The following is a 15,132-nucleotide window of genomic DNA, read 5'->3' on the forward strand; positions in this document are numbered from 1 at the left end:
ACAGTGATGATGATGATGATGATGATAATAATTACAGTGATGATGATGATAATAATTACAGTGATGATGATGATGATAATAATGACAGTGATGATGATGATAATAATTACAGTGATGATGATAATAAGTACAGTGATGATGATGATGATAATAATGACAGTGATGATGATGATAAAATTAATAATTACAGTGAGGATGGTGATAATAATTACAGTGATGATGATGATAATAATTACAGTGATGATGATGATGATGATAATAATTACAGTGATGATGATCATGATAATAATTACAGTGATGATGATAATAATTACAGTGAAGATGATGATGATAATTACAGTGATGATGATGATGATAATAATTACAGTGATGATGATAATAATTACAGTGATGATGATGATGATAATAATTACAGTGATGATGATAATAATTACAGTGATGATGATGAAGATCATAATAATAGATGATTAAGATGATATTAACGACATTGATGATGAAGATTATAATAATGACAACGAAGGTGATAATAATGATGATAATATCAATGATGAAGATGAGGTTGGCAATGATCCAGGCCCTCTCTGCTTCAGGTCCGATCCAGGTCTTGGGCCTCAGGATAAGGTGAACAATCTGACTCCAGATAAGATTCTTCTGCTGCCCATTCTCCCACCAACCTCTGCTAACTTTTGTTTTTCTGACCGCTGATTCATGTCAGACAGGAAGACACACGCACACACACACACACACACACACACACACACACACACACACACACACACACACACACACACACACACACACACACACACACACACACACACACACACAAACACCCCCCCCCCCCCACACACACACACACGCACATATATGCACACACACACCCATACACACACAGACCCACACACAGTGTTTTTCTTTCATCAGTGTTCTGATGAAGTTTCTTCCTCCGTCAACATTACTTCTCCAGGTCCTGCTCGAGGTCACTCGGTGGCCTCTGAGCTTTCACATGAGTCTGTGTGTGGATCAGCTTATCTTTACAACATGTTCAAATGTTCACATCTCAGTTCACAGATGACTTGGTCATTGTTTTCAGTTTCAATAAAACCTCGAGGACAGTGAGTTCCCACAGTCAACACACAATAACTGTTACAGTTGACCCTCTTTTCATCTGTAGTGTGCGCTGCAGCTGTGACGCTTGTTATCGACATCTTTGTCACATTGTTGGTGACTCTGGCAGTTTTCTCACAACGTTCATTTTTTATGATGACATGTGACTTTTGGTTCCTTATTTCCCTACTTAGTGAGTGATGGTGAGAATCAGCTCCGACAAGTCTCTTCGCAAACAACATGGTTGTATGAAGTAACAAGAAGCTGTGTGTGTGTGTTTCACAACAAAACATGATTATCTACAACCTTCTCAGACACATGTGGACCAGGCCACAGAGTCTGTCGACAACGGCTGATCCAGGTGAACCTCTCGGTCAGGTGAGGTCTGCTCGTCTTCAGCAGTCATGTGACCCCCACAAAGAACACGCCTCGGTTCTGTTGGAGCACGCCTGGACGAGACTGAAGAGAAGCAGGGCAGCAGATGTCGAAGAGAATATCCTTCATGTGGTTTTATTGCATTCAACAGAACATCCTGAACCTTTCAGTCTGACCGGCGGAAGGTTCTGGAGTGAGAAACCGTCCGTGAATCATCGTTTATGAACTCAATAAAACTAGATCTAGGACACAAATAGTCCGACACTCAGATTGGAGGCAGATGTTTCCAGCGGTTGCCAGTGACGCCACCTGCTGGACGGACACAGACTTTCACCGCTCGGGGCTCTCTTGGTAAGAGTCCCGAGTAGATCCGCAAATGACAACCACGAACGTTGTTTGACGAAACAAAACTTTGAATTTAAAGAATCAAATCTTAAGAATATAAATAAGTACATTTTATTAAAAAAAAAAAAAAAGCATTAAGACCTATGTAAAACACGCTACTCTTTTTAAAGAACACGCATTTTTGTTAATGACGTTATAAAACTACATGTGGGGTAAAACATGGAAAAATTGACCACAAACGTATTATTTTCTTTTTCTCTTTATTTTTCACATTTGTTTTCTATGTCTATCACGTGAACGTCATTTCCGTGTCTTACTTTTACAACAACCGGAAATACAGGTGGCGCTGCATTCACGGACATTGGTACTGTCAGCTGCGTCCACGAATAGTCCAAAACCTTGCTTAACACCATAACGTTTTTTTGTGCCAACTTCCCCAGGACCACCAGACACCGGTACCAGCCCACTTCTTCAGGTTTGTGCGAAGTTTGCTCTCCCTCGTCAACTTTACGCTGCTCGTGTTGTTTGTTCTCAGCTAGCTTCACTTTCACTTCTGACACAGACTCGCTCCTCAACACACCCGCCCAACATTAAGCTGTTTAATGTTGTTTTATTTTACTTCTATATATTAACTTGATCCCCGTCAAAGGGGTTATTTAAATGTATCTTTATTGAGTTTCCTGGTTCCGAGTTCACTCAGTGACGTCACTATTGGCATTCTCCCCATGACAACTTCAGTAGAAAAAAATTAAATGTATTTGAAATACATATCAAATGATGGAGAGATAAGTGCTGGTGAATAAAGTTATGTATCATGTTGTAGGCTGTAAATTACTGTACATTTAAAAAAAACAAATAAACAAATTGGGAAATAATAATCCAATAGTCAAGGTTTCCCTAATTATTGATATCTATATTTATCACAATATACAACAAGACAATCTTTAATATTTCCTCTTCTGTGTTATCATTTTTATCTTGAATTTTAAAATATATACTTTATTGAATATTGTTTTGATTGTTTAAGCGCTTTGTGACCCTGGTCTGGAAAAGCGCTATACAAATAAAAATGACTTACTTACTTACTTACTTATAACCAGTGAAATTCTTTGTATAGATTCGGCGAATTTAATAATGCAACAATTCTAGATGGCAAAGGCTGTCACGTGTGTGCAGAAGCTTTTAGTGACTAAATAACATTAAAACGCATACATTCAAGTAATGTTAAGTTCTAGATGTGTCGGGTCAAAGGTCTTGAGGAGTCTTCTGATTGGATTGCCATCTTCAACTGTTTGCAGTAATGAGCGACTGTAACGCTCAGATGAAGGAGGCAAGGGAGCGAGCGGAGCAGGTTCTCGTCTCCTCCGGCACACCGCTGGATTTGAGGTTGGAGGTGGAGAAGATGGCTGCCATCATACTGCCTCTGAGGCAGAAGTACCAGCACATTCCTGCAGAGTCCATTCTGAGAGAGAACGTGGCTGGCAGCAGCAGGCGCCAGGTGAGTTCTGACCACTGACGGGGTAAGACCCGAGGCCCCGGTGGTCCAGTGTGGATCAGAAACAGGTCCTCGGTAACTCTCGTCTTCTGGGCCGCCAGGAGTCGCTGAGCCAGCTGATCAAAGGGCTGAACATTCTGGAGAAGTATGGCTGCAACCTCACCAACCCAGCCCGACCCAAATACTGGAGAAACGTCAAGTTCAACAATCCGGTTTTCAAAACCACAGTGGATGCCATGAAAGTGAGTAACACTCTGAACCAAACACTACAACAGACAGATGCACTCAAGACACATGCACGACACAAACTCACAAATACACACAGACTCACTCAATTTCACACACACACACACACACATACGTAAAGTTGTTGTGTATTATTGTATTACTCTCTTCTTCCACCAGGGGGGTCGAGATATACTCCACCTCTACGGTTACACCCACCAGCAGGATGATGGCCTCAGTTTCCCTGACAATGTATCGGAGCCGAACCGTAACGCGGTTGCCTCGGTAACGGTGGAGGTCATGACTTTACGTCTGGAGCTGGAGTTGCTGATGAAGGTTTGTTCGCCACACAAGGGCAACACTCTGACCTGATTCATGAACATGGTTGTCATCGTCAACAGGACTCTCATCCAGACCCTGAAGTTTTCTCCCAAGTTCTCCGTCAGCAGGTGAGTGGACTCACAGTAGTGTTTTATCTTCATACTTTATCTTCATGAAGTCAAGTGATCCCCCCAACAAAAGAAAATCTTTTTTTTCCTGTCTGACTCTTCACAACTCAGTTTGTCATCTTCCTCACTGTGTTTAAGGGTGTGCTGACCGTACCTCAGGCAGACCCCCGTCCAGTCCCCTCTGTACCTGCACCAATTCCTGCACCAAGATCCCGCTTGCCAAGTAAGCTGGTTCTTACCTTATGTTGTAGATGAAACAATGTCATCATAGAGTCTAAGGTTCAGGTGACCTTTTTTGAACTTAAACCTCCCTTGCTCCTATTTAGACCCATCACCTCATCAACAATGCAGTGTGTGTGGGGGGGCTGTGACACTGATCTGCTCTTCGTGTGAAAATAAAACTTTCTGTGACACCTGTGATCAAAAGTACCACCAGCATCCCGCCAGGGCCACCCACAGGAGAGTGAAATTTCCATCGATGAGACCAGGTATAGTATTATTCCGGTCCAGTTCATGACCGTTGTTTTGGCTTCACCGAAATACTAGAGTGCTACCATACCTTCAAAACGCGTACTGTATGCCTCAAGTGACCCAAAAACTATCTTAGAGCATCTAATACTTTCTGGATCCAACAAATCCCTATGATTGAGTGTCAAACACCGTCTTTTCCCCATAATCTCAAGCGACTTATACCTAGCGCCAAGCATCTGACACGTTCAGTTCAGTTCAGTTTATTTAAAAGGACAATGTGCAGTTACTTTAAAAAAAGATGGCTTCACCAGATTTATCACAATGCTACTTTCCATCTGTAGTCCTCAACAACGTGCCATTGGCATCTACCCCCAATATTCCATCTTCTTACTGTGCCCTGTTACAACTAAAGACCATGCACTTCCCTCAATAGTCTGGAAATGAAGACCAAGAATCAAAGACTAAAATTGTCATTCATCAAGTATCTGGCAGCTTTTGACAAACTTCCATCGTCTAACCTCAGGTGACTGACATCTCCTGATCTGCTTATGTTAAAGGATAACTAATGTGAAAACCCAACTCTCCTGTCTTGCTCACATGTTTGAAAAGTTGAAGTCATCCTCTCCGACGTCCCTGATCACGATGACGCTCACTTTTGAAGTGAAGACTTCATAAAGTTCTTCCTTGTTTGAAATCTCAGCGAACGAGAGGTTACAGTAGCCTAGTCCATTATGACTAATAATAATGGTCTTCACTTCTCCACCAGCCGGCTGTGATCACAACCTGCTTTGTTTATACAAAAATTCCCTTGGAGGTGGAGACTTCCAGGATTGATCTTGTCCAGTTATAAACACTGATGTTGAACCATCACAGCAGAGTGGGAGTTGATCTCAAGAAAAACAGTGGGCGGGGCTTAATCACATTTTTCAATTTAAATATCTTTATTAAAAGAGACTTTTGTACAAACAGACACATACTGATGAGTACAATAGAAGTCCAAGACCTATTTAAAGACACTTAAAACATTTGTTGTTAAAGAAAAACTGTTTTGTGTCCATTACATTGTCTCAGACTGATCCTGTGACCTGTCGTCTACAGAAACCTGCAGCATATGTGGCAAGGCAGCAAGGCAGGCTCAGTGTTCCACATGTGAGCAGAGGTTGTGCGTTGAATGTGACGAGGCCTTCCACTTGCACCCGGAGCGCAGGAACCACAATAGAAGTGGAGCCACAGCCTTGTAAGAAACTGAATTCCCTGGCGCAGGAGGGAGATAATCAAGTCCATCTGTCCACAGAGCGCCACTGTCCCAGTGGCCGTGTACCTTCTGCACCACTATCAACAGCTCACCTGCCGCCATCTGTTCCACCTGTGACCGACCTCGACTCGCTGCCGCTGCCAACGTCATCCAGGAAGACCCAGCATCGAGCAAATCAGGTTAGAAGTTGGTTATACATATTTGAAGATTCCACATGAACAGCAGTTGCACATTAACCCACAGCGTTGAAGAGGTTGCACACAAATATGCACACACATACACACACACACGAGACCAAATGATGGCACAACACCTCAGATGTATACATGATTCGTGTGTGTGTTCCTTCAGACTGGGCGTGCAAAACCTGCACTATGGTCAACTCGGGCTGCAGCATTCTGTGTGTAGCGTGTGAGCGACCCCGTCTGGCCACCCGCCCACCCGTATCTCTGTTGCCGGAACTTACCCCGGAAGTTCCAGAGGCTTCTGGAACAGAGGTTTGTTTCGACCTTTTTAACGACAAACTTCCCAACTCCTTAGTCATAAATCAGCAAAACGGATGTGAACTGCTGGCAAAATCATAATGAATGAACGAACATAATTGGATACAGTGGAAACATGTTAAAAAGCGCAATTATTCTTCCAAACGAAGCTTCTAATTTATTAAACAAGGGCCCATCTTTGGTCGGTCCTGATGTTGCTCTATTGTGTCACAGTGGATGTGTTTGGTCTGCACCTTCCTCAACACCAAACCTGCAGCAGTCTGTGAGGTGTGTCATTCACCCAAAGATGTAAGTGGAGCTCGCCAGCAGACGAGTCAGACTCTACCAAGGCCGCCCCAGTTTGGACCGAGGAACCAGGTCGGCGTAGACCTACAGAGGCAGGAACGCATGAAGGAAGACGGCCTTAATCTGATGAGGCAAATACGAGTGAGTCACATGACGAGTCCACTGCTGGACAGAGCCTTACGTTTCGTGTCTGTTTCAGGATGCAGAGAAAGTTGGTTTCAGCCCTGAGGAAGTGTGTGCAGCGTTGAGCATGTGCGGCGGCAGCAACCCCTGTGATTGGTTGAACTCGGAGCTGCCGCACCTACTTAATGAAATCTGTGCCATGGCGGAGTCCATGGTGCTCAGTCAAAAGGTCGAGGGTGAGACGCCTGCAGGAGATCTGCTGGGCTCGGAGCTGAGACTGTCTCAGGCAGAGGCCAAGCTGGCGTGGGTGGCAGCAGGGGGCGACAGCGAGCAAGCAGCACAACAAGTACTGAGAGAGCGACAGAGGAAGGTGAGTTGATTTTTCCTTGTCTCACTGCCTTTAAACATGTTAAGAGAGAGAGGCCGGTGAAGGTACAATTTTGGTCCCCCCAATAATTTCGGTTCCTCCACTTCCTACGTGATGACGTCACACACTGCATATTCTATTTAAAATATTTTTTATGGGTTAAAGAAACGTCAACAGAACGTTTGCATGATAGTTTTACCACACATAAAACATTTATATTGACAAAAGGACGATCTATGTCGACCTAAAGCGAATTATTTCCGAACTCAAATGTTTGTATGGTATTGTACGGTTGTGCGTTTTTATTAGTAAAACAGCTTCAGCCAATCAGCGGCTTCGTCACATGTAGTGCGGACACTTCCGTTGGTGTTAAAGTCACATGTATCGTCAGACCAGGAAATGAAAGAAGTGATTAGGTTGATGAAGATTGTCTTTTTGTCAATATAAATGTTTTATATGTGGAAAAAAGTATCATGTTAACGTTCTGTTGACGTTTCTTTAAACCTTTCTTTAATAAAAAATATTTCAAAGAGACGTTCGCATATGCAGCGTGTGACGTCATCACGTAGGAAGTGGGGGGGACCAAAAATGTACCTACACCGGATTCCCAGTGATGTTGAGTCTAAGTCTTAAAAGTCTTTTTCTTGCGTACATCCAATCGAGAAGCAGAGCAACAAATTTGGTCACCATAGTTGTGTTGATAGTTATACCCGTGCTAGAACCTGGACTGCTGCAGAGCAGCTGGTTAAATGGTTAAACGCTGAGGGGGACACACCTGGGACATTTGGAGTGTTGGTGATGAGCCCTTTGGAGGTGTTGTGGGCCTTTCATCGAAACTCCAGAGAAGAAGGGTGCCCTCCTATTGACCGCAATGAAGCATGAGCACTCAATGGCTACCTGCCACCATCACTGTATTGAAACTTAAATCTCAGTATTCTAAATAAGGGATTTTTTCATCTAGTCCTAATCATAACTAGCGTGATTCAGTCCATTTTTAATATAAGTTCCAAGATGGATTTGCATGATTTCTATTTTACACTCAGCAAAATTCCCTTACACCAACTATCTTGAGTGCAAGTCTACTGGGGACATGCGTAACATTAATTCGGTGTATTGGTCTTTTTCCTTTCCTTTACTATTTTTTAGTTGGTAGGTTGTGACCTAAACTAGGGTGACACCTTGAAAGATGACTAATACAAACTCTTTGTGGAATGTTGGAGTGTGTGGGAGTGCATCCACTGTGTGTGGGTGTCTCCAAAGAATCCTGCACAAATATTGTACTACAAGAAAAATCCCTTGAGTGTTTGGTTCTAGAATTGATCTTGCGTTTTTATGCTATGCTTCATGTTTTTGCACTTCTTGTTGTGTTTTGTCTTTGTCTGCGTCCAGTGTTGACAGCTTAAGGTTTGTTTTGTGCTCTTCTCTTGATATTGAATTATTGTTTTAAATTAGAGTAGATTTGGTTGTGAAAGTGTGTTCCGTCCTATCTAATGGTGTCAGATTGTGTCATTTGTCAAATATTTTTTCACTGAAACCACATAGGCGTCCGGGATCAATTTAAGACGCACATTAGTTGACTGTAAACTTTTAACATGTTGTGTTTTGTCACTTCATTTTGTCGTGTTGTGTGTCTGATTTTTATGGTATCATAAATCACCGTTGTTGGTCTCATGTGAAATGTGTGTTTTTGCAGATGAAGGAGCTTCACTCTCTAGGCTTCAGAGACGTGTTCCAATGTCAGGAGGCACTGCAACAGAGCAGCGGCGACCTAAGGGAGGCAATGTCTGTCTTGCAGCGACCCCTGCTGGAACCCTTCCTTCAGCGCATCAAGAACGAACAGCCGGAGCCGCCCATTGACCCCCATCATCACGACAAGGAGGTGATTAAGTCGCAGCACATCTGTGCGTCCGTGAGTCACTGAACCCTTGAGTTCACAGAGGACATGCCGCCGCCTGCTGGCACTCTACAACCTGCCCAGCTGGGGGCGCTGCGAGTTGACCCTGTCGCTGCTGCAAGAGCCAGACGTCACATACTCGCTGGAGGACGTCGTACAGGCCGTTAAAGAGTCTCACGACAAAGGCTTCATCAGACGTCTGTTGAAAAACGAGTGTCCCGTTTGCTTCTACAGCTTCCCCCGCAGCAAGGTGACACACTTTTACTTTGATTCTCCGTGTCTTAAAACACAGACTCTTCTTAATTATGCATAAATCTTAGTCACACCAATTTCTTGGACATCTTCCCTACCTTCAATATAATGAAAACATTTTTGTGTATATATACTGAGTATAAAGTTCTACATGAAGAGTTTTATAAGTTCTGACCTCATCCACACTGCAGTCTTTTTTGGAACCTCTAGTTTTTGCTTTTGAGCCAGGGCTTCTTGTTTGGCCCATTGCACCTGCTATAGTGATGACACGGATGGAGATTGTGCATGTTTGAGGAATGTGGGACAATGTAGGTGTGAGCGTGTGGTGTGATCTAAAATCATCACAGATAAGCGACTTGGACACTAATGTCAGACTTCATGTCCATGTCCCTCACAGATGCAGTCGCTGACGTCCTGCCAGTGCTCCGTGTGTCAGGAGTGTTTTGGGAGACACTTCACGGTGGCGGTGAGAGACCGACACATCAGGGACATGGTGTGTCCTGTGTGTGGTGGGCCGGAGGACCCGGAGCAGCTCGACAACTACTTCTCCACGCTGGATGTCCAGGTGAGCCAGACCAGCGCCTGACGCCTCTGCGGCCGCTGAACCCGTCTTGTCTCCGTTCAGCTGAGAAACTGTCTGGAGCCGAGCGTCTACGAGCTGTTTCACAAGAAGCTGACGGAACACACGCTGATGAAGGACCCCAAGTTCCTGTGGTGCTGCCATGTGAGTCTGCTCCCGACCTCCGCTCGGTTCTATCACTGACCTATCGCTCCCCAGTGCATGTTCGGCTTCATCAACGAGGGCGACCAGCTCAGAGTCACATGTTCCTCGTGTCACATGAGCTTCTGTGCCAAGTGCAAGAAACTGGTGAGTCGAGTCTGGTTTTAGATTTTTTTATTTGTTTAACTTATTTTGCTAAGTGTACGTTTGTGCATGTGTGTGAGACAGTGGGAGGCTCAGCACAAGGACCTGTCATGTGATCAGTTCAATCAGTGGAAGCGAGACAATGACCCAGAGTACCAGAAACAGGGTCTTGCGGGATACCTGAGAGAGAACGGCATCAGTAAGAACTGTTCCCACTATTAACATAGCAACACAAAAAAAAATTATTCACAAGTTTTACAAGCTTCTCATAACTAACAACTGTCTACAAGACACACATCTACATACACATTCACAAAAACGCATAAACTCATGTCATCCACACGCTGATAAACTGTTTACCCCTTACACATGCATACACAACTCTCATGCGCACGCACGAACAATTGATCTATCCTTGTGTGTGTGTGTGTCAGTGTGTCCTAACTGCAGGTTCCAGTATGCGTTGACAAAAGGCGGTTGCATTCACTTCATCTGCAATCAGTGCAGACATGAGTTCTGCAGCGGCTGCAACAACCCGTTCCACAAGGTGAGTCCGAGGCACTCCTATGATCCATGCTGACCCTTCTTGCTGAGCCTTTTCTTTTGTCAATGACAGACCAAGTGTAAGACGCCTCAGTGCCTCAGCACCGGTCTGCACGCTCACCACCCCAGAGACTGTCTCTACTACCTGAGGGACTGGGAGCCAGAGAGGCTGCAGAAGCTGCTGCAGGTTAGTCACTTCCTGTCACAATGTGTGCGTCAGTGATGTCACTATATTGATATGAAATGATTTCGCAAATCTAACTATCTGATATACAACTAGTCAAAAAACAATTGAATGACCAATGTTAAATATTGATTGAATGTTTTTTGAGAAATGAAATCATCGTGTTGGAATAATTGTCAAGAAATGCATGGCACTAATAGTTTTCTTGATTTTCGTTGACTGATCTTAGAAATATTACTACCGAAGCACACATTCTGCCTTTGTTCATTTCTCTAGAGCAGCGGTCACCAAACATTTTATAAATGAGAGTTACTTCATGTGTAGTAAAGTGGTCTGAGAGCCACCAGGACCTTTGATCCAAACTTTGTCAATGAATAACTAACTACTGGGACCATGTTTTATCAAAAATAAGAGTTCCAGTAATAATACAAATTGCACATATGTCACTTATCATTATTCCACACAATGATTTAAACCATTTTAATATTTAAAAAATGTATATTAACATGGATCGTTCATCACCTCAAACATTAAAACATGAACTACTTCTGTGGTGAACAAATGATGCTTTGACACCATAAACAAGTGAAAGAATAGACGAGATACATTTATGTAGAATATTGCATAAAAATGGTTAAAAGAAAATGGTTAATGGTTCAATAAATTCTCTTTCACTAATTTCTGGTTTATTTTATTGTCGTTTACTTATCAAGTCACTGACGATATTGATCATGATGTGTTTAATCACTTCATGAGTTTTATTCTGTTTTTTTTCTGGGAAAAGCTTTTCAGTTAAACTGTAAGTGTTGTTATGACCGGTGACATATGTGTTCTGACCAGTGACACATGTGTTCTGACCGGTGACACATGTATTCTGACCTGTGACACATGTGTTCTGACCGGTGACACATGTGTTCTGACTGGTGACATATGTGTTCTGACCTGTGACATATATCTCTCCTCAGGAAAACGGAGTGCAGTTCAACACAGATGTCACTGACGGAGCACAGCCAGGTAAATCCTCCTTGTGTCTCTCTGACTGTCAAAATATAAAATATATCTTTTTCTGTCTCATTTTGATGACATCATCAGCACATCCACTTTATCAGACAAACCACGCTATATCTCCTTCCGTCATCTGCACCATAAAATCCTAAATTCAAAAGCGGCAACATTTGTTCTGCAGCTGGCCTCTGTGAGGAACTGAACACACCAGGACGTCCATACATCTGCAGACTATAGTTTCTGTCTGAGTTACAAGTGACGATCAATGCTTCACCGTTTTCAACTAGTTAACTAATACACCAAAATTGGTGACCAAAAAAACAAAATCTAAATTGCCATATTAACCTTTTAGCTCTGGACTTGGATAGGATTTATCTGGCTAACCCTCAAACCTAGTAAATGGGTCAAATAGGGAGACATTAGTGATGGTTACTTACCCTGATGTAGTTAATGTTACCTCTAGGGCTGAATAACCTACAAACCTGGTATGGGAGGTGCTCTGAGCCTGTGTGTCGCCTTGTGTGTCGCCTTGTGTGTCGCCTTGTGTGTCGCCTTGTGTGTCGCCTTGTGTGTCGCCTTGTGTGTCGCCTTGTGTGTCACCTAGTTTTCTCTCAAACATCTGGTGTGAATAAACGCTAATCAGTTTGTTTGATTGTCCTTTTTTTCAGCCACTTGGCTCTGTCCACTGACATTAACTTAGAGGACTGCTGGAGATTCTCCATCAAAATGATTGCATTTAACTTGTGTATTTATTTATTTATTTCTGTCATCCATATTCTTGTTGTGTGGTTCGTGTTGTGTTGTCTTACCTTATGTATAACATTTCAGGCCTTCCTGACTTCCAACTTCTCAATAACTTGGTGCTTAACTTTTTTTTAACTACTTTTTGAGTCATTTATTGACTCAAAATAAAATGTAATATACTTTAGTTTTGGATCGTTGTTATGGAAGTAAATGTTATAATCAAATTTTGGTGGATTTTAATATTTGTATTTATCAGCCAAAATCCTCAGTGGGGGGTGACAGTGACGGCTAAACAGAGAATGTTTTATTAAACTTCGGGGGGATATGAAAAGCAGCGTTTATAGCAGCAATTTTAGCGTTTTATGAACTATAACTAAGGATTGAAGAGGATTGCAATTAAAAATACTACACCATAGTGCAGTCATAATGATTGGATTAAAGTTGAATTCACAGATTCACCCTCACTTAAAACCAGGTGAAGTAATCTCCCCTCGAACCAAACGCTGGAGAAAAAAAACAATCAAAGGGTAAAATAACAGAAGAGAGAGTTTTAACGTGCTGAAGATAGCGCCACCTAGTGCTCTTCCTTGTGTGTGTTTTACTCTAACTTCTGTTCTTCCACGTCTCTGAAGAATGTGGGGTGATGGTGCAGAATGAAGAGACGGGGGTACCGGTCGACTCTCCGTGTGGTGCAGAGACTCAGCTGGGTCATGCTGGACTCTGCGAGTGAGTTTTTGTCCAGATAAATGATGAAGAGCATGTGACGTGTGTGTGTGTGATTGACAGGAAGCACTACCGTGAGTATCTGGTGAGCCTGATTAACGCCCACTCTCTGGACCCGGTGCCTCTCTATGACCACAACGAGCTGATACGAGTGTGTGAGCGCCACATGGTGGACCTGACGAGAGGAGAGGGCGAGGAAACCGACGCCTACCTCAACCGTCTGATGCAGGTTAGTGAGGCTGATGAGGCTCAGGAGACCCTGTTGAGATTTAATCTGTTTAATTTTCACAGGCACTTATGGCGGTTCCACTTGGAGACAAAGTTCCTCGGAACAAGTAGTGGCAGGGAGCTGTGATCAAGAGAAGGTGTCAATGAAGGATCTTCCGTTTCTTCCTATCTGTTGACGACTTGTTCGCTGACATGTCACTGGTTAATATCGCAATTTATTATTAATATGTTTTTGATTTTTAGCCGAGAACTGTTCCTCAACTAAGAATTTGTCTTCCTTCTTCTATTTTTTTGGAAAGCTTGGGCTAAGATTTTTTTTTTCTTTTAAATCAATCAATCAATTCTCAACAGGATCAGAACTGAAGGAAATAAATCAATAATCTATTGGAATAAAATGTAAAGATGTTAATTATTGATTGTACGGATCATTTTTTCTGGTCAGCTGCTGGGTCATAACCCCTAAACGCCTCCGGGTAGCGGTGGCAGAGGTTCCCATCCAGCCTACAGCCCACTTCAACACAGTGGATGGTAGTGGAACAGCCTATCTGCTCTCAGCAGGCAGATCTGAATGTGGCTCGTACAGTATTTGACTTCTCTACGCCTGTTAGCGGCTTGGATTTCCTCCTCACAGAGATAGTGAGCCATATGGGCATGACTTGGCAGCAGCAGACCAAAGAGTGGAGCAGTGATAATCTTGTTGGGGAACTGCAGCTGTTTGACAACATAACTCCTCATGTTTCAGTTCCTTGCTAAAGAAATGGCACTGCTAGGGCCTCATAGGCTGGTGTCACCTTTGCCTTTCCCTGGCCTCAAAAAACCTGACAGGGAGCTGTTTGGAAACCGTGCCAAACCATTCTCTTAGTTCCAAAACCAGCCATGCCTTTTCCTGCCTATAGCCTAGAGTGATGGCTGGTACGCCCAGCCAATTCTGGATGTAGTTAGTTGGCTAGTTTGTCCAACCCATCGGTTGTTGAGGATGGAATCTACATCACCCTTTGGTCCACGCCACAATTTGTACTTTACAAGGAACTTGCTTTTGTTGATCCTTGCAAGGCCCTCTAAGAGTTGATTCAAGTAACTAATGTGTTAAGTGTGCCTTAAATTGATCTTGGACCTCTATTGTACTCATCAGTGTGTTTCTGTTTATACGGAACTCTTTTTTTTAATTCAAATATTTACATTAGAAAATTTGCTTAAGCCCCGCCCACTTTTTTTGGTCTGGAGATGAAATCTCGTTCAGCTTAACCTCACCCACTCGGCTGAGATTCAAGCATCAATCCCAGAAGTCTCCACCTCCATGGGAAACGTTATAAACAAAGCCAGAGTGATTACAGCTGGCTGGAGGACGAGTGAAGCCATTACGACATGTTTTATGGCACCAGTTTTTCAGGAATTATCTAGCATCATGAATCTTAACAGATTTAATAACTAGTTCTTCAAAGTTCGTAAAGGCAGAGGTGAGGTGGTAGTGGGGTGCAGGAGCAACTCTAGATGCATGTTTTCTCACAGCCTCAGCGGTTCGGTTTTGTTCCTGAAAGGTGGCACCGTTGTTGATCTGGCTACGCAAGGCAGAGCGGTCAAGGGCTGTAAGTCTATGTTGAAGCTCTTCAAAGTGGCTTTCAGTGCGTCCTTGAAGCGCTCTTTCTGTCCACCCTGCCAGTTCACAGTGGCCCGCTCATCTCACTTGGGCTCTC

At 43.3% G+C, this 15,132-nt stretch overlaps 1 protein-coding gene across 1 annotated transcript; it reads left to right on the plus strand.

Annotated features, from left to right (window-relative positions):
* Nucleotides 1-2,170: 2,170 nt before the first annotated feature.
* On the plus strand, nucleotides 2,171-13,841 carry LOC148082249 (E3 ubiquitin-protein ligase RNF31-like). Its single transcript, XM_087789389.1, has 24 exons — nucleotides 2,171-2,302; nucleotides 3,126-3,325; nucleotides 3,424-3,564; nucleotides 3,728-3,883; nucleotides 3,949-3,996; nucleotides 4,135-4,219; nucleotides 4,323-4,484; nucleotides 5,566-5,704; nucleotides 5,762-5,901; nucleotides 6,074-6,219; nucleotides 6,439-6,651; nucleotides 6,710-7,003; nucleotides 8,694-8,879; nucleotides 8,938-9,144; nucleotides 9,544-9,711; nucleotides 9,772-9,870; nucleotides 9,925-10,014; nucleotides 10,096-10,210; nucleotides 10,446-10,558; nucleotides 10,628-10,741; nucleotides 11,704-11,752; nucleotides 13,120-13,213; nucleotides 13,274-13,439; nucleotides 13,502-13,841. Exons 2-24 carry the CDS (start codon nucleotides 3,128-3,130, stop codon nucleotides 13,547-13,549), a joined length of 3,171 nt encoding a protein of 1,056 aa, XP_087645515.1. The 5' UTR covers nucleotides 2,171-2,302; nucleotides 3,126-3,127; the 3' UTR covers nucleotides 13,550-13,841.
* Nucleotides 13,842-15,132: the final 1,291 nt, after the last annotated feature.

The sequence above is a fragment of the Callionymus lyra genome, chromosome 4 (assembly GCF_982586985.1).
Source record: "Callionymus lyra chromosome 4, fCalLyr1.hap1.1, whole genome shotgun sequence".
NCBI classification, from domain to species: Eukaryota; Metazoa; Chordata; class Actinopteri; order Syngnathiformes; family Callionymidae; genus Callionymus; species Callionymus lyra.